The following is a 19,051-nucleotide window of genomic DNA, read 5'->3' on the forward strand; positions in this document are numbered from 1 at the left end:
GCACTGCCACTGCTCTCCTTGCCCAGGCATTGCCACTGCTCTCCTTGCCTAGGCATTGTCACCTCCCTCCTTGTCCAGGCACTGCCACCTCTCTCCTTGCCCGGGCATTGCCACTGCTCTCCTTGCCCAGGCATTGCCATCACCCACCTTGACCACGCTTTGCCACCTCTTTCCTCTGCCAGGCATGGTCACTGCTCTCCAGGGAGCATGTGGAGGGTCTGGAGGAGGTCTAGAGAAAGAGAACGAAGCTGAGGAAGGGTCTGGAGAAGAGGGCTGGGGAGGAGCAGCTGAGGGAGCCAGCTCGCTCCAGTGCAGCCTGGAGAAGAAGAGGCTGAGGGAAGACCTCATTGCTCTCTGCATCTCCCTGAGAGGAGCTTGAAAGTGACAGGATGAAAGGAAATGGCCTCAAGTTGCCGCAGGGGAGGTTTAGGTTGAACAGGAGAAGAAATTTCTTGATTGAAAAGGATCTCTGAGCCTGGCACAGGCTGCCCAGGGAGGTGGCTGAATCCCTACCCCTGGAGGAGTTTCAGAGCCCCAGAGCTGTGGTGCTGAGGGCCAGGGTTTAGCCCCAGCCCTGGCAGAGTCTGAGCAGGGTTGGACTGGATGCTCTGACAGGGCTTTTCCCACCCAAACCATTCGGTGACTCCATCTGCTTCCTCTCGCCACCACTCGGTGAATGCTCAGCAAAGCTAATCCCTTTCCCAGCTCTCGCTGTGCCAGCCCCGGTGCTGATGAATCACACTGGCAGCGTCGCCGGCGCGGCCACGGCATCCCCTGCCAGCCCCACTCGGATGCTGATGAATGCATCCTGGGTGCCGTTTGTGTTCATCGGGGCTGCAGCCCCCACCCTGGCTGCCATCCATCAGCCTGTCAGCTCCTGGCACCCACTGTCCCCTCTTGGGGGTCACGGTGGCCAGAAGTGTCACATTCCAGCAGCTATTTATTGTCACCAGCGCTGGCAGGCACTGGAGGTGATGGATGGCCCAGGGCTGAGCTGTGCCAGGCGTGGAGGAACCCCCAGACCCTTTGGCACAGGGGACCCTGGGGTTGTGCTGCTGGTTGCTGCCAGCTCCGTGGTGCCTGGAAATGGCTCTGCTGCTGCTTGGATCTGGTCTTGATACATCCAAGAGGATGCTGCAGCAGGGATGCTCCCAATGCACCCAGCTCTGGTCATGAGGGTGGGCACAGTGGTGTCAGGGATGGGGGAAGAGTCTCCTGAGGACTGTTGTGGGGCAGCCTCGTCGCACGAAGTCTCTTGGGCACAGACGATGCCCCTTGTGGCTGGCACCAACGAAGGTGACACAAGAGCCCAGCTCAGCTCTCAGAAGCAGCCGAAGCTTTTATTTCATCTACGTCCAGCTTGCAAGTGCCAGGGCTGCAAAAGCCTCAGGATGGTGCCCAGCCAGGTGGGCACAGGGAATGGTGCCCAGCCACCACCTTCCTGCCCACAGCGTCGGCAGCTTCTGCCCCAAGCCAAGAATCAAGGAGCTGCCCCAGCCCTGAGGGTGCAGTGTGTGGCCCCCTGGCTCACCCAGCACTAGCCCCCTGGGGTGGCAAGCAGGTGCATGCGGGGGCTGGAGGGGCTGTGGGTGCTCCCCTGGCTACCCAGGTTGAATGAAGCCAAGCCTGGTGCCCCCATGCCTCGCCCTAAAGCCTGCCCAGTGCCAAGGTGGGGGGTTGGGTATGGAGGGGTAGTCAGGCAGGTCAGGTCCTCTGCTGGCTGCTCAGGAGGAGTGAGTGTGTCGCTTGGTGCTGCATGGCCCCAGGGAGAGTGCAGAGCTGGGAGGAGGACATCAAGATGTGTATATGTGTGTGTGTGGGGGGGGGGGGGTCTCAAGCCTGCTTAGCTCCGGGTGGGCTTTTAGCACATGCAAAACGCTGCTCGAGAGGCAGTAAATTGAGAGCCAGTCCCGGATCCCAGCGCAGTCTCAAAGTCATTCTCCTGCCACTGCCTCAGTTTCCCCAAAGCCACCCCGGGGCTTTGTTCACAGCCTGCGGCACCAGCGCCACACCGGCACCACCCGGGGCACCACCCAGCAAGCCGTGGCACCTGCGGGCACCTCTCTCCCAGTCCACCGCGGAGGCTGCCCCGCAGCTCCCCACGCTGCCACGTCCCAGCGGGCAGCCACGCCGGGGAGACCAGCCCACGGGCGAGGGTGAGGATGAGATTTTCCTCCCCCCCCCCCCCCCCCCCCCTTCTTATAAACCCAGTCTGGGGGGTGTGGAGCGGGGACTGCAAAGGGACGGCAGGGAAGAAGGGGGCGAGGGGTAGGGGAAAATCTCTCCCGTTAGAGAGGGAGGAAACCTCACACACGATTGGAGTGCCCCCCACCAGCCAAAGCTTTCTCCTGGGGGGCTCCCCCAGCTGTTTTGAAGCAGTAGACGCCGAAGAGCTTGTACTTCTTGTCGGGGAAGCCGAGGTTGCGCACGCCGGGCTCGGCGCCGCCGCAGCGGGCGCGGGGGTTGACGATGGGGTAGCGAATGCTGCCGTCCTCCAGCCAGCCTGCCTCGCAGCGATCCAGCAGCTGCAGCTTCCAGGCGGCGTACAGCTGCCCCACCTTGGCCACCGCCGCCCCGTTGTTCTTGCAGGCTTGCACCGCCTCCGAGTAGCTCAGCTTGCGGTAGGTCTTCAGGAAGTAGACTTTGCCTGGGAAGGAGGGAGGGAGGGAGAGGGAAGCCGAGGGGAAGGGAGGTTCGGTGGTGGGCTGGTGAAGGGGCTGAGGCACAGCACTGTGAGGAGGGACCGAGCCGAGCTGAGCTCTGCGCCCTCGGCGGCTGCTGGGACCGAGCCGAGCTGAGTTCTGCACCCTCGACGGCTGCTGGGACCGAGCCGAGCTGAGCCCTGCGCCCTCGGCGGCTGCTGGGACCGAGCTGAGCTGAGCCCTGCGCCCTCGGCTGCTGGGACCGAGCTGAGCTGAGCTCTGCGCCCTCAGCTGCTGGGACCGAGCTGAGCTGAGCTCTGCGCCCTCGGCTGCTGGGACTGAGCCGAGCTGAGCTCTGCGCCTCGGCGGCTGCTGGGACCGAGCCGAGCTGAGCTGAGCCCTCGGCGGCTGCTGGGACCGAGCCGAGCTGAGCTCTGCGCCCTCGGCTGCTGGGACCGAGCTGAGCTGAGCTGAGCTCTGAGCCCTCGGCGGCTGCTGGGACTGAGCCGAGCTGAGCTCTGCGCCCTCGGCTGCTGGGACCGAGCTGAGCTGAGCTGAGCTCTGAGCCCTCGGCGGCTGCTGGGACTGAGCCGAGCTGAGCTCTGCGCCCTCGGCTGCTGGGACCGAGCTGACCTGAGCTGAGCTCTGAGCCCTCGGCGGCTGCTGGGACTGAGCCGAGCTGAGCTCTGCGCCTCGGCGGCTGCTGGGACCGAGCTGAGCTGAGCTGAGCCCTCGGCGGCTGCTGGGACCGAGCCGAGCTGAGCCCTGCGCCCTCGGCGGCTGCTGGGACCGAGCTGAGCTCTGCGCCCTCGGCGGCTGCTGGGACCGAGCCGAGCTGAGCTCTGCGCCCCCAGGCAGCTCTGGGTGCCGCTGCCTGCTGCTCCCCAGGGCTTGGCCCCTCGGTTCTGCCCTCAGCAGGGTGGTTGTGGTGAGGAGGAAGAGGAGTTTCACACTGCTTAGCTCAGCAGGACCGGGGCAGGGACTCAGCACTGGGGAGGCCACAGCTTGAGTGCTGGGTTCAGTTTTGGGGCACTCACCTCAAGAAGGACATTGAGAGGGGCTGGAGGAGGTCAAGAGAAGGGCAACAGAGCTGGGCAGGAGTCTGGAGAACAGGGCTGAGGAGGAGCAGCTGAGGGAGCTGGGGGGGTGCAGCCTGGAGAAGAGGAGGCTGAGGGCAGAGCTCATTGCTGGCTGCAGCTGCCTGAGAGGAGGCTGGAGCCAGCTGGGGCTTAGTCTGTTCTCCCAAGCAGCAGGTGATAGGATGAGGGGGAATGGCCTCAGGTTGCCTCAGGGGAGGTTTAGGTTGGACATGAGAAGAAATTTCCTCCCTGGAAGGGTTCTCCAAGCCTGGAGCAGGCTGCCCAGGGCAGTGATGGAGTCCCCATCCCGGGAGGGATTCCCAAGCCCTGGGGATGTGGTACCGAGAGCCACGGTTTGGTGGTGCCCTGACAGCGCTGGAGTTAGGGCAGAGCTCATTGCTGTCTGCAGCAACCTGAAAGGAGGCTGTAGCCAGCTGGGGTTGGGCTCTGCTGCCAGGCAGCCAGGGACAGAACAAGAGGACACAGCCTCAAGCTGTGCCAGGGCAGGCTTAGGCTGAATGTTAGGAAGAAGTTCTACATGGAAAGAGTGATTGGCACTGGGATGGGCTGCCCGGGGAGGTGGTGGAGTCCCCATCCCTGGAGGTGTTTAAGAGGAGGCTGCATGAGGCACTTAGTGCCAGGGGTTAGTTAATTAGGTGTTAGGTGATAGGTTGGGCTGGGTGATTCTAGAAGTCTTTTCCAACCTGGTTCATCCTGTGGTGACACCGAGTTGGGGTGGGGGTGGTGAGACCTCATCTTGAGTACTGCCTTCAGTTTTGGGGCTCCCCATTGAAGAGGGACAGGGGTCAGCTGGAGAAGGTCCAGCAGAGAGCTCTGAGGATGATGAGGGGACTGGAGCACTGCCTGCTGAGGAGAGACTGAGGGCCCTGGGGCTGCTTAGGCTGGAGAAGAGAAGACTGAGAGGGGATTGAATCAATGCTTCTCAATCTCTGAGGGCTGGGGGTCAGGAGGGGGGGGGGACAGACTCTGATCACTGCTCCCTGGCATAGGACAAGCAGCAACGGATGGAAGCTGCAGCACAGGAGGTTCCAGCTCAGCACAAGGGGCAACTTCTTGCCTGGAAGGGTCTCAGAGCTGCCCAAAGAGGTTGTGGAGTCTCCTTCTCTGGAGCCTTTCCTGGCTCCTGTGTGCCTTGAGCTAGATTGTGTGATCCTGCTGTGGCAGGGGGGTTGGAGGTTATGATCTCTTTGGGTCCTTTCCAGCTTCTGACATCCTGTGAGCTGTGATCAGCTTGATGGTAGGGAGGGTCTGCAGAGCAGGTTGGGGGTGGTTCACAGATGCAGAGCATCATAGAGAATGGAGTTGGAAGGGACCTTGAAGGTCCTCTGGTCCCAAACCCCCCTGCCAAGGGTGGGGACACCTCACAGAATCACAGAATGGTTTAGGGTGGAAGGGACCTCAAAGCTCAGCCAGTTCCAACCCTCCACCATAGGCAGGGACACTTCCCACTAGAAGAGGTTGCTCAAGGCTTCATCCACCCAGATGTGGTGCTGGAACCTGGGGGAGGGCGTGGGGTGTGTTTGTGGATGTGGTGCAAGCCCTGTGGATCCCCCAGCACATTCTGGGGGGGGGGGGGGGGGCAGAGGGGACCAGCTGGGTAGGCACCACCACAGTAAGGGCAGATTGATGTGGGGTTGGTGATGGCTCCTGGTGGTAGTTCCAGCTGCTATTCATCTTGCTGCCACCATTAAACAAACACCAGCAGAGCCTCCCTTCCTCCCCCCCACCCCCCACCCCCCTCAGGCCCTGCCAGCCAGAAGGAATTTGCAGAGCCCAGGAACCTTCCCAGATCCCATTTGTCTTGTGTGGCCCTGGCCTCATCCATCACCCAGCACGTTGGCTGCTGCAGCTACCTCCATCTTTTGCTCCTGCTGGAAAGGATGAGGCTTTCTAAACCCCCCCCCCCCACCCCCAAAAAGTGATGGGGCCAGATCCTGATCCTGGCTTGAACCTCATCATGACGAGCTGGGGAAGCCAGGGAAGGGTCATGCAGCTGCATCATGCTCCCTCTGGGTCATAGAAGGATAGAATTCATCAGGTTAGAAGGGACCTTCAAAGGTCAGCCAGGGCTGTCCCCTGCAGCCAGCAGGGACAAGCACTTCAGGACGTGGTTTAGTGGCCATGGTGGTGTTGGGTTAATAGTTGGACTTCATGGTGATAGAATCATCATAGGATGGTTTGGGTTGGATAGGACCTTAAAGCTCATCCATTGGGCAGGGATATCTGCCACCAGCCCAGGTTGCTCAAGGCCTCATCCAGCCTGGCCTTGAACACCTCCAGGGACAGAGCATCCATAACCTCCTTGGACAACCTCTTTTAGTGCCTCACCACCTGCACAGCAAAGAACTTCCTCCTTACACCTAACCTAATTCTGCTCTCTTCCAGTCTGCAGCCCTGATCTTAGAGAATCCTAGAACCAGCCAAGGTTGGAAGGGACCACAAGGATCAGCCAGTCCCAACCCCCCTGCCATGCCCAGGGACACCTCACACTAGAGCAGGCTGCACACAGCCTCAGCCAGCCTGGCCTTAAACACCTCCAGGGATGAGGCTTCCAGCACCTCCTGGGCAATCCCTGCCAGGCTCTCACCACCTTCATGCTGAACAACTTCTTCCTACCATCCAGGCTGACTCTCCCCATTCCCAGCTTTGCTCCATTCCCCCCCAGTCCTATCACTCCCTGACAGCCTCCAAAGTCCCTCCCCAGCTTTCTTGTCGCCCACTTCAGATCCTGCAAGGCCACAAATCACCTTGGAGATCATTTCCAACCCTCATGACCGATTCTGTGACACCTCCAAACTCAAGCAGGTTGCTCAGAGCCTTCCCCAAGCCTCACCCCGAGCATCTCCCCGGCTCTGCTACTTCCCTGGGGCACCCTCACAGCAAAGAACTTAAACGTCCATCATCTTCCCAAATCCACCGAGCCCAAAGAGGGAGAGCTCCACGCCTCGATTTCCCTCCCCCTCCCAGCCCCAAAGCCTTACCGTTGAGGTTGGAGGTGAAGCAGAAGGCATCGTAGTGCTCACTCTCCTTGTGGCGGTAGCCGTAATTGCGGACTCCCACCGGAGTGTCCTTCCTGCCGCACTCTTCCCGGGGCCGGGAGATGGGATACTGCACGGAGCCGTCCTCCAGCCAGCCAGCGTTGCACCAGTCCATGCCCTCCAGCCAGGCTTGGTGCAACTGGTCGTGTGAGGCCAGGATGCCATCCTGCTCCAGGCACGCCTGCTGAGCCTCGTGGAAGTTCAGCGTGTAGCGACCCAGGCGTGGGTGGTAGGGGAAGATCACACCTTGGAGGGGAGGGAGAGGGTGGAAAGGGGAGGGCTGGGCTCTGGAGTGGGCTTTTTCCCACCCCGTGGTGGTTTGGGTCATCAGCTCAAAGCACTGGGAGTGTCTGTGCCCTACCAGGTGCGGGCTGGGGGCTGCCCAGTGAGGACAAGCTGCTGTTGTAGCTGCTCGGGGGGGGTTGGGTGTTTCCAGGCTTGGTCCTGGTGATCCCAGGTGGGACCTGAGGACACCCGAATCCACAGAATCCCAACGTGGTGAGGTTGGAAGGGACCTCTGGAGCTCAATCAGTCCAACCTCCCTGCTAGAGCAGGGCACCCACAGCAGCTTGCCCAGGAGCACAGTGCCCGGGGGGGGGTTGGAAGCTCTGCAGAGAAGGAGACTCCACAACCTCTCTGGGCAGCCTGCTGCAGGCCTCCAGCATCCTTGCACTGAAGAAGTATCTCCTGCTGTTCAGGTGGCACCTCCTGGCTTCCAGTTTGTGCCCACTGCCCCTGGGCACCACTGAGCAGAGTCTGGCCCCAGCCTCTTGCTCCCCAGCCTTTAGCTCTTGCTGAGCATTGCTCAGCTCCTCTCTGGGGCTGCTCTTCTGCAGGCTCTCAGGTGGAACCTCCTGGCTTCCAGTTCCCATTGCCCCTTGCCCCATCACCACTGAAAGAAGCCTGTCCCCAGCCTCCTGCCACCCACCCTTGAAGTGTTGATCAGCAGTGATCAGATCCCCTCTCAGCATTCTCTCCACGGCCCCAAGTCCCTCAGCCTCTGTTCATCAGAGACCTTCCAGTCCCCTCAGCATCTCTGTGCCCTTTGCTGTGCCCTCTCTGTCTTCCTCAAACTGGGAACACCACAACTGGACCCAATTCTCCAGATGAGGCCTCAGCAGGGCTGAGTGAGGGGGAAGAGAACCTCCCTCCCCCTGCTGCCCACATCCTTCTACCCTCAAGGGCTCCCATCCTCACCAAGGAGCTGGCTGAAGGTCACCTCCATCCAATCATAGAATGGTTTAGGCTGGAAGGGACCTCAGAGCTCAGCCAGTTCCAAACCCCTGCCATGGGCAAGGACATCTCCACCAGCCCAAGTTGCTCAGGGCCTTGAGCACCTCCAGGGAAGGGACAACCACAACCTCCCTGGGCAGCCTGCTCCAGAAGCTCCCTGTGAAGGATTTCTCCCTAATGTCCAATCTCAACCCAGCTTCTCCCAGCTCAGAGCTGTCACTCACTCTCCTCTCACCACATTCACTGTTCAAATGAGGAGTGATAGAGTCACAGAATGCTTTAGGTTGGAAGGGACCTCAAAGCTCAGCCAGGTCCAACCCCTCTGCCATAGGCAGGGACACCTCCCACTAGGATGAGGCCAAGGCCTCATCCAACCTGGTCCTGAACACCTCCAGGGAGGTTGTGGAGCACAGGATGTGATCAAAGATGATTCAACCTGGTCCTGAACACCTCCAGGGAGGTTGTGGAGCACAGGATGTGATCAAAGATGATTCAGCCTGGTCCTGAACACCTCCAGGTCAAAGATCACATTGGGTGCTTCTGTGCTCCACAACCTCCCTGGGCAACCTGTGCCAGTCTCTCCCCACCCTCAACCTGTGCCAGTGTCTCTTTTACCACCTCCAACCTGTGCCAGTCTCTCCCCACCCTCAACCTGTGCCAGTCTCTCCCCACCTTCAACCTGTACCGGTCTCTCCCCACCCTCAACCTATACCAGTCTCTCCCCACCCTCAACCTATACCAGGCTATCCCCACCCTCAACCTGTGCCAGTCTCTCCCCACCCTCAACCTGTGCCAGACTCTCCCCACCCTCAACCTGTGCCAGTGTCTCCCCACCCTCAACCTGTGCCAGTCTCTCCCCACCCTCAACCTGTGCCAGTCTCTCCCCACCCTCAACCTGTGTCAGTGTCTCCCCACCCTCAACCTGTGCCAGTCTCTCCCCACCCTCAACCTGTGTCAGTGCCTCCCCACCCTCAACCTGTACCAGGCTCTCCCCACCCTCAACCTGTGCCAGTCTCTCCCCACCCTCAACCTGTGCCAGTCTCTCCCCACCCTCAACCTGTACTAGGCTCTCCCCACCCTCAACGTGTGCCAGTCTCTCCTCACCCTCAACCTGTGCCAGGCTCTCCCCACCCTCAACCTGTGCCAGTGTCTCCCCACCCTCAACCTATACCAGGCTATCCCCACCCTCAACCTGTGCCAGTCTCTCCCCACCCTCAACCTGTGCCAGTCTCTCCCCACCCTCAACCTGTACCAGTCTCTCCCCACCCTCAACCTGTGCCAGGCTCTCCCCACCCTCCCTGCCAACAACTTCATCCTAACATCCACTTTCCATCTCCCCCTCTGCCCACCACTTCAAACTCATTTCCTCCTAACCATCACCTCCCCACCCACCCTCCCTGGCTCAAGCTGCCTTTGTTACCTTCCAGATCCAGCTTGACCATGCCGGCGTCGTCCTCCAGCTCGTTGGTGACCTCGCACTCGTAGCGGCCGTAGTCCTGCAGGGTGACGTTGCGGATGATGAGGGAGGCATCCCCTAAGCCATCCTCCTGCAGCGCCGTGCGCCCTCGGTAGCTACCGAATGCCCTCCGAGCCTTGCCCAGCGCCACGAAGACGTCCACGAAAGCCATGGGCTCGGTCACTTTGGTCCACTTGAGGCGGATCTCGGCGGGATCGTGGGCGGTTACGTCGTAGTGATAGCGGCAGGGGAGGATGATGGTGCCCCCTCGGTGGGTCACCACCTTGCCCGGCGCTGTCTGCACCACCACGGCTCCGCTGTCACCTTCTGCGAGGGACACAGAGCTCAGAGGGTCGCAAGGCGGCAGGGGTTGGAAGGGACACGAAGAGATCATCGAGTTTGATCCCCTCCGTGCCGGAGCAGGACTATGCAATCTAGCTCAGGTCCCTGAGGGATGCATCCGGACAGGGCTTGAAAGGAGACTCCACAGCCTCTCAGGGCAGCCTGTGCCAGTGCTCTGGGACCCTTCCAGTCAAGAAGTGTCCCTGTGTGTGTGTCCCCCCCCCCGCGGTGTCGAGGTGGAACCTCCTGTGCTGCAGCTCACATCCATCGCTCCTGTCCCCCCAAGGCTCCCAGCCCAGGTAGACCAAACGCATAGGCAGGACCCCCTGGCAGGGGGGGGGTCAAAGCTGTGGGTGGGGCAGGTAGGGGAGGGGACAACTTTTCGGGGTGGATTTCCCTCTTTTGGGGGCTTTGCAAACGCTGAGGAGGTTTGGGAGAGCTTCTGGGCAGAGAGGGAAGGACACCACAGCTGCCCCACAGCTCCTGGTGGGGCTGTAACGGTGACGAAACCACACAGCTGCCCCCACCCCATGCCACCCAACTGCCCTGTCCCACTCCGCTGTCCTGTCCCACCCCACTCCAGAGGTCCATCCCAGCTCCCACTGGGGACTGCCACCCCACTCACCCATCACGTGCACCACTTTCTTCCTTCCCCGGGGGCTGGGCAGTGCATCAGATGCCAGGACGCTGGCGAAGAGCAGCAGAGCTGCTGGGCCAGTGGCCCAGAGGCCTCGGGGATGCATCTGGGGAGGGATAACAGAGCCCCCTGAGCACTCACTGGTCCTCCGGGGGGGACCCCACAACTCTGTCTGCCCCCCCCCAGTTTCATTAGCCACCCCAGCAGTGATACTGGCCCCACTCTGCATCCTCTGGTACTGTCACCCCTCATGAGGAAGCCCCACGCCCCATTTGCCACCCCGGGCAGGGTCGGGGGGAGACTGGCAGTGCCAGGTCCTTGCCTGGCCCCCCCGCAGGCAACCCAAGACCTCTCCCCTCCCCCGCCCCAGGCTGTGCCAAGGCTGAACTCCAGTTCACCTGCTCGGTTACAGCCCCCATGAATATTTCATGGCACCGCGGCGGGCTGCTCTCCCGGGCTGGGGCTGGCACTGCTGGCACAGCTGGCACAGCTGGAAACTGAGCTGATTGAGGGGGGCGTGGGGGGGGGGAGGATGCCGGATGTGGCTGCTGGATCCATCCCTGGACCCAACCCATGATGCCCCTTCCCTAGGGACAGCCATAGGGAATGGTGACGCCCGGAGGGACCGCGACCCCCTGCCCCCTAGCTGAGCACTGTGTCCTCGGAGATGCCCCAGAACCCGGCCCAGGAGTCTGGATGTGACCCCCCTCACCCCCCCCTCCCCCGACCTCAGCTGTCGGAATGAGACTCGTACCCTGCCGTGGGGAGTCACGGCTTGGCCGTGGGGCGGGGGGAACGGGACGGCCACCCCTGGGAGCACCGGGGACCGGGCACGGGGCTGAGGGACTGGCTGGCCCCGTCCGGGGGTCTCGGTGCCCAGTTCGGGAGCAGAGGGACAAGGGCAGCCCAGACCCAGGGGTCTTGGTGCCCAGTTAGGGGAAGGAGGACCGGGACAACCCTCTCTGGGGTCCCGGTACCCGGTGGGTGGGTAGGGGAGCTGTGACAGAGAGTCTGTGGGTCTCGGTGCCCGGTCCCGGGGCGGAAGGAGCGGCGAAACCCCCGCGGTGGTCCTGGTGCTCGGTGAGAGTGCAGAGGAACCGAGGCAGCCCCTTTGGGGGTCCCGGTGCCCAGCTAGGGTAAGGGGAGCAGAACGGTGTCTCCGAGGGTCCCGGTGCTTGGTCGGGGGTACAAGGACCGGGGCAGTCCCCGCGGTGGTGCCGGTGCCCGGTCGGGGCAGGGGGAGCGGAGCAGCCCCGGCCCCCCCCCGCGGTGCAGTGTTGCAGTGCGGGACACTGCGGCGGCAGCCCCGGAGCTGCGGGACGCCGGCGGCCGGGAACGGGCAGCGCAGCGCAGGGCGGGGGAGAACCGACCCAGCCGTCGCTGCCGCCGCACCGGGAGCAGCCCCTGCCCGGGGTCCCGATACCGGTGAGGATCCCGTCCCGACTCTTCTCGGTCGCAAGGCAGCGAGCGGAGACTCCGCAGCTCTCCCCACCCCCGCACCGCACTTACCGTGTGTCCGCCGGTGCCAGCCCACGGGAGGGGCCCGGCCGCAGGAGCGCTCCGGTGCCGCCGGTACTGCCGGTGCGGCTCCGCGCAGGGGGCGGCACCGGGAGCTCTGCCCGGCCCTACCCCGGTTCCCCGCGCTGCGCAGGGCCGTCGGCTCGCCAAGGTCACCGGTCCGCTCGGCCCCGGGGCCCCGGAGCTCTCCCGGTACCCTCCGGTACTGCCGGGACCGCCGGGAACCCGCGGAGTAAGAGGAGTTTAGCCGGGAAATCCCTCTCCAGGACCCTACAAGGGCAACCCCATGCTGCTGCCAGCACCCTCTGCCACCTTTACCCCCCTCCTGCCCACCCATGGGCACCCCTGGCACACTCAGGGGCACTGCTTTCCATGCCCATCCCCAGCAAGGGCAGCAAGAGACTCCCCCTGCCCCCCAGTCTCTGTACTTCAAAAGCCAGGAGGGGACAAAGCCAGGAGGAGATGAAGTCAGGAGCTCCCTCAGCCCGGAGCAGGGGGCTGGGGGATGTGGAGGGGCTTGGGGCATGGGGGTGACCCCCGAGCTGGAGCTGGGACAGAGGTTCAGCAGCCACAACTCCTCTCCTTTATTCTGTAAACAGAGTGCTCCTGGCGCGGTCCCACTTTGTGTCCTCCTGGGGCGGGATGGGACCCACACAGCCCCCAGACCCCCACCGGGGAAGGAGCTCACAGATTCCACAGCCCCACCCCCAGCGACCCCCACCCTCGCTCCAAGCCTGAGCGCAAGGGCAGGGCCACGGCTGCAGCGATGCTCTCGCAGAGCACCCCAAGGTCCTCTCCAGGCAGCCTTAAGGGGCACTTTGAGGACCAGAGCATCCTCGGGGACACCTCTGCCAGTCGAGTCCCCACCTGCAGCGGGGAGATGGGGGCCGGGCAGAAATGTCCCTCCCCCCACGCAGGTCGGGCAGGGCATTGGTGTCATTGGAGTTTCTTGCTGAAGTGTGAGCTGGCAGGAGCGGAGGGCAGGAAGAAGGCAGGGCAGCGCAGGCAGCGGAAGGCCAGGAGCTGAGGCGCCAGGGCGTAGAGGAGGTTGGAGAGCAGGAAGCTCCACCAGACATCTTCAGGGGTCTGGTAGGGGAAGGGGGTGCGGCCGTGCAGCGAGGAGCCCACGTGGGAGAACTGAGCCTGCCGACACAGGGCAAGGGGGTGGCACTGGCAGCATGCTCAGTGGTGCCCACCCAGGCACCAAAGGATGGCCCCCGAAGGAGCGCACAGCCCCCATGGTCCTATCTATAGACCTGCAGCTTCTGCAGCCTATTTCTGGCCGACCAATCCCTGGCTCCACTCAGCTCCACCGAGGCCAAAGCAATTAGCGGGCAGCGGTGGTGAGAACTGCTCCACTCAGCTCCACCAAGGCTCAGTTCTGTCCTCCAGCTTGGCTTTTTCCTAGCTGGGACCAGCCCTGGAGTCATCCCTGGACTAGCAGTGGGGTGTATCCCACCCCGGGGATGGGTCCCCCCTTACCTGTGCCACAGCTCCAGCGAACACCAAGCTCCAGTCGGGCAGCCAGAAGCAACCAGGCAGCACCAGTCCGTAGATGCAGAGGAAGAGGAAGGGGAGGAAGTAGAACAGGTAGATCAGCATCTGGGGATACACACACGGAGAGGGTCACCCCAGCCCTGGCAGCAGCAAGGAGGGGGGGGGGGGGGGTCCAGCCCCATCTTAGCCCCACTCACCTGAACTTTGGGGTAGGCGACAGGGTCCCGCAGGTAGGGCTCCTGCTGGTAGCCGTACTCGAAGCAGGAATCAGCTGGGCAGTCCAAAACCACCTGGAGATGTGGAGGTGGCCATGGGGCAGGTGCAACCCCAGCTGGGGACACCCCCAGCCCCTTCAGGACCCCTCGTTGCGGGGGGGGGGGACACCAGCGCTCACCATCCCCCTGAAGAAGGTGAAGGCTGCGGCGAGGAGCAGCAGCAGGATCAGCAGCACGTCCAGGGGCCGCCGGCACAGACTCTTCCCTTGCTCCTCTGCAATCTGGGGAGGGGGCAGAACGCTGCAGTTTGGGCTCTGCACCCCTTCCCCCCCCCCCAATCCTGCCCCGGGATGGGGGTAAGGTCGATGGCTCCCAGTGCAGATCCCTGCCCCAGACCCAGCTCCCAGTTCACCTTCTCGGGGCTGAGGCAGGGCAGGACCTTGGGCTGCCGGAAGAGCTTCATCCCAGCCCAGATGAGGATGAGGATGTAGGGCAGGTTGAGGAGGAAGGCAGGGCTGAGGTCGGAGCTGTATTTCCCTGGGGGAGGAGAGGACAGGGTGGGGGCACAGTGGGATGGAGGCGGCCTGGAGGGATCGGCAAGGGCTGGATGTGGAACTGGATCTCGTTCCACGTTCCCATACCTAGCAGGTTCCCAAGGAGGAAGACGACGATGCTCATCGTCAGGGAGCCCAGCCAGAAGAGACCCAGGCTCCTGTAGCTCTTCCTGCAGAGACACTGGGATCAGACACCTCTGCCAGGCTCACAGCTCCTCCTCCTGCCGAAATCTGGGATCCCTGTCCCAAAAACCTGGGATCCTCCTCCCAAAATCTAGGATATTCCTCCCCAAATTTGAGACCTTCCTCCTAAAATGTGTGATCCCCTCCCAAAATCTGTGACCTCCTCCCAAAATCTGGGACACTCCTCACCAAATCTGGGACATTCCTCTCCAAATCTGGGATATTCCTCACCAAATCTGGAACACTCCTCACCAAATCTGGGACACTCCTCACCAAATCTGGGATATTCCTCACCAAATCTGGGACATTCCTCTCCAAATCTGGGACATTCCTCCCAAAATTTGGGACCTTCCTCATCAAATCTGGGACCTTCCTCACCAAATCTTGGATAATCCTCCCAAAATCTGGGACCCTTCTCACCAAATTTGGGACACTCCTCACCAAATTTGGGACATTCCTCACCAAATCTGGGACCCTCCTCACCAAATTTGGGGCCCTCCTCCCAAAATTTATGATCCTCCTCCCAAAATCTGGAACCCTCCTCACCAAATTTAGGACATTCCTCACCACCTTTAGGGACCTCCTCCCAAAATTTGGGACCCTCCTCACCAAATCTGGGACATTCCTCTCCAAATCTGGGATAATCCTCCCAAAATTTGGGACCCTCATCAAATCTGGGACATTCTTCACCAAATCTGGGATAAACCTCCCAAAATCTGGGACCTTCCTCACCAAATCTGGGATATTTCTCCCAAAATCTGGGACCCTCCTCACCAAATCTGGGACACTCCTCACCAAATTTGGGGCCCTCCTCCCAAAATTTATGATCCTCTTCCCAAAATCTGGGACACTCCTCACCAAATTTGGGACATTCCTCACCAAATCTAGGACATTCCTCACCAACTTTGGGGCCCTCCTCTCAAAATTTATCATCCTCCTCCCAAAATCTGGGATCCTCCTCCCAAAATTTGGGACCTTCCCCCCAAAATCTGAGACCTTCCCCCTAAAATCTGAGACCTTCCCCCCCCAACACCGAGAGCCCCTCCCACGCTCTGCTGCCCGCTGGGTCCCCGCTCACCTCTGGCCGATGGCAGCGATCATGGCGAGGTAGAGCCCGTAGTGGGCGATGCCATCCCAGTAACAGATCATGATGCCGTGCGCCGTGCGCAGGTAGGGCTCACCCTGCCCGGGCAGGAGGCAAAGGCACCGCATAGGGTGGGGACAAGCATCTCCCACCCCCCCCCCCCCTCCCCTCTGGCAGGCAGCTCCGTGCAGGTGCCTCTGCTGCAGGAGCAGATTTGGCAGCTGGAGCAGCACCCCCTGGGTGCGGGGAGCTGTCATGGGGGGGCGTGGGGGGAGAAGGACAAGCCCGGGTGAGTTGGTACCTCTCTGACATAGACCTCCACGAAGCCAGAGATGAAGCCATCCTCCTCCAGGGAGATGATCAGGTCCACGATGGAGATGAAGGAGAGCACCACGAAGACTGTGGGAGAGTCGAGCAGCTCTGGGTGTGTCCCACAGCTCTCCCCTGCTCCCAGATCTCTGCTCCCTGCCCCTCCACGGGGATCAGTCCTCACAGCCCGAGTGGGGAACTCACCACAGAACAAAGGGTTCTGGAAGTGGCTCACTCCAGTCACGAAGAAGATGATGAAGAAGAGGGCAGCGAGCACCAGCAGCTCTGTCAGCACCAGTGCCAGTGGACTGCTGTGGGGCAGTAGGACAGGTTCAAACAGCTGGGCACAGCTGGAAGGTGAAGCCTTCTTTCCCCTCATGCAGGTGACACCTCCTTTGCCACCCTGCCCCCAGCTTCTGAGAGGTTCTGCTGAAGCAGAAGGAGCAGCAGGATGGGATCACAGCGGCCAGAGAAGGAGACTCCACAACCTCTCTGGGCAGCCTGCTCCAGGCCTCCAGCACCCTCACACCAAACAGGTTTCTCCTCCTGCTCAGGTGGCACCTCCTGGGTGCCAATTTGTGCCCCTTGCCCCTTGTGCTGTCGCTGGGCACCACTGAGCAGAGCCTGGCCCCAGTCTCCTGCCACCCACCCAGCACTGATCAGATCCTCCCTCAGTCTGCTCTTCCCTGTCCTGCCTGAACTGGGGAGCCCAGGATTGGACCCCAACCTCCAAAAGTGGCCTCCCTAAGGCAGAGTAGAGGAGGAGGGGAACCTCCCTCCACCTGCTGGCCACACTTTTCTTCATGCCCCCAGGAGATCATGGACCTGTCTGGCCAGGAGGGCACATTGCTGGCTCATGGGCAGCTTCTTGGCCCCCAGCACTCCCAGGTCATTCCCCATGGAGCTGTTTCCCAGCAAGTCTCCCCTCACCTGTCCTGGTGCAAGAGGTTGTTCCCCCCCCAACCCCGGGGCAGGACCCTGCACTTGTCCTGCTTGAACTTCCAAAGGTTCCTGTGTGCCCTCCAGCCCGGGCAGGTGACACCGAACGGTGACATCAGCCACGCCGGGACACGCCAGCGGCTCAGCTGTCAGAGGAGGGACAGGCAGGGGGAGCAGGGCTGCGAGGGGTCCCTGGCAGCCAGGGAGGCACAGATGTGTCCAGAGGGAACACACTCTTGGTGGGGAGGGTTTAACCTGAGGGTCTGTTTGCTGAGGTCTGGAGAGGATGCTCAGAAACCAGGGAGGTGTTGAGCACCTTCATCCTGGGGGCACTGGGGGCTGGAGAGTGCTGGAGGGGATGCTCAGGAAGCAGGGAGGTGCTGAGCACCTGCATCCTGGGGGCACTGGGGGCTGGAGAGTGCTGGAGGAGGTGCTCAGGAAGCAGGGAGGTGCTGAGCACCTGCATCCTGGGGGCACTGGGGGCTGGAGAGTGCTGGAGGAGGTGCTCAGGAGGCAGGGAGGTGCTGAGCACCTTCATCCTGGGGGCACTGGGGGCTGGAGAGTGCTGGAGGAGGTGCTCAGGAAGCAGGGAGGTGCTGAGCACCTGCATCCTGGGGGCACTGGGGGCTGGAGAGTGCTGGAGGAGGTGCTCAGGAAGCAGGGAGGTGCTGAGCACCTTCGTCCTGGGGGGATTGGGGCTGCCAGGGAGCCTCCTGTGCCACAGGTTGTGCAACGAGCAGGGCACTGCTGCGTGTCCAGCGCTGATAACGGGACCCAACAGGCACCAAGGCAGCCAGGAACCACCACAGCAGAGTCCCAGCTCCCAGTGGCCTTTCCATGGGCACAGCCGAGGCAGGAGAACTGGGACTGAGCCCTTTCCCTGCCCCAGGCTGGACCCCAGTCCCAGCACGACCCCAGCACTCCTCCCTCCCCAGGTCCAGATGGGTCTGTCCTAGCTGGGATGGTTCTCACCATCCTCGGACAGAGGCTCGGACTGGAAGCTTCATCCCAGTCTGAACAGGACCCAGCACCCAGGAGAGCAGAGGCCAGGACTCAGCATCCTGTCTTGGACCCTGCTCCCCCCTCTCCAGGTCTGGATAGGACCCAGTGGCCCCTCTCAGGTCACTGAGATCCTTGGGCAGAGCTTCGTCTGGGCCAGATCTGATGCTCCCATCCCCGACTAGAGTCAGCATCCAGGACCCGTAGGAGGACAGGACCCAGCACCCTGCCCTGAGCTGGCCCTCAGCATCCCAGAGCTGCCTCCCACCTCCCCAGAGCTTGGTCCCGGCCCCGCACTCACTCGGCCAAGGCGGTCGCGCTGTTGACCCCGAAAGCCACGGGGATGGCGAGCAGGGAGGGGGCCAACACCCCCGGCACGGCCGGGAGCTGCATCCCCAGCCCCGCTGCCGGAGCCGCCGCAGCCGCCGGACTTTGGCCCCGCTGGCAGCGAAGAGGCAGCGCCCTTAAAGCGCCAGGAGCAGCCGGGGGGAAGGTCCTGGACGGGTGCAAGCTGAACGCATCCACCTCCACCCAAGGGGCATTGTTGCCCCCTTGAACAGACTCAACAGCGCTGGGGGTTGCGTGTGGAGGGGGAATCAAAGCACTCCAGAGGAGGGCTGAAAGCTCGGGGAGTGGACAGGTGGTGGTTTTCTTCCCCCCCCCTCTCCCTCCCAATTCATTTGGCAAACCTGAAGCCCTTAGGAGTGCCAGGAGGAGGACAGAGCTCTTCAGATCCGAGAGAGGAAGAGAAAGGAGGGAAGCAGATGAAAGTCACCAGCTCAGCTCTGCCTTCAGCAATGGACTGGAGCCAGCAGAGCAGCAGCTTCCAGCTCTCTGTGTCCAGCTGGCAGCCCAGAGCTGCCCTGAGCTCCTCCTCTCATGCTCTGCTCAACACTTGGGCAGCTGTGGGGTGAGGAGACTCAGAGCAGCCCTGCAGGAAAAGGCTGGGGGGGTGCTGGTGGGTGAGGAGCTGGGCATGAGCCAGCAATGGGCACTCACAGCCCAGAGGGCAAACCACAGCCTGGGCTGCAGCAAGGCCTGCAGGGGGAGAGAGGGGATCCTGCCCCTCTGCTCTGCTAGGACCTCACCTGCAGTGTCCTCAACACAAGGGCTTGGACCTGATGGAGAGAGGCCAGAGGAAGCCACAAAGATGAGCAGAGGGTTGGAGAACCTCCTCTGTTCTGCCTGGAGAAGAGAAGGCTCCAGGGAGACCCCAGAGCAGCCTTCCAGTACCTGAAGGGGCTACAGGAGAGCTGGGCAGGAGCTGCTTCCAAGGGCAGGCAGCAGCAGGGCAAGGGATTGAAA

At 62.0% G+C, this 19,051-nt stretch overlaps 2 protein-coding genes across 2 annotated transcripts; both read right to left on the bottom strand.

The window, feature by feature from the left end:
• Nucleotides 1–1,314: 1,314 nt before the first annotated feature.
• HAPLN4 (hyaluronan and proteoglycan link protein 4) lies at nucleotides 1,315–12,156 on the bottom strand. The gene is made up of 5 exons (XM_064175183.1): nucleotides 11,958–12,156; nucleotides 10,437–10,554; nucleotides 9,434–9,796; nucleotides 6,724–7,026; nucleotides 1,315–2,647 (listed from the first exon to the last, which is right to left on the bottom strand). The coding sequence occupies exons 2-5, from the start codon at nucleotides 10,552–10,554 to the stop codon at nucleotides 2,307–2,309; spliced, it is 1,125 nt and encodes a 374-aa protein (XP_064031253.1). The 5' UTR covers nucleotides 11,958–12,156; the 3' UTR covers nucleotides 1,315–2,306.
• A 646-nt stretch (nucleotides 12,157–12,802) lies between these two features.
• Nucleotides 12,803–18,139, bottom strand: TM6SF2 (transmembrane 6 superfamily member 2). The gene is made up of 10 exons (XM_064175184.1): nucleotides 18,048–18,139; nucleotides 16,013–16,119; nucleotides 15,801–15,898; nucleotides 15,494–15,597; nucleotides 14,320–14,402; nucleotides 14,091–14,215; nucleotides 13,858–13,959; nucleotides 13,661–13,753; nucleotides 13,449–13,568; nucleotides 12,803–13,109 (listed from the first exon to the last, which is right to left on the bottom strand). Exons 1-10 carry the CDS (start codon nucleotides 18,137–18,139, stop codon nucleotides 12,903–12,905), a joined length of 1,131 nt encoding a protein of 376 aa, XP_064031254.1. The 3' UTR covers nucleotides 12,803–12,902.
• Nucleotides 18,140–19,051: the final 912 nt, after the last annotated feature.

Source organism: Pogoniulus pusillus, chromosome 41, assembly GCF_015220805.1.
Source record: "Pogoniulus pusillus isolate bPogPus1 chromosome 41, bPogPus1.pri, whole genome shotgun sequence".
NCBI classification, from domain to species: domain Eukaryota; kingdom Metazoa; phylum Chordata; class Aves; order Piciformes; family Lybiidae; genus Pogoniulus; species Pogoniulus pusillus.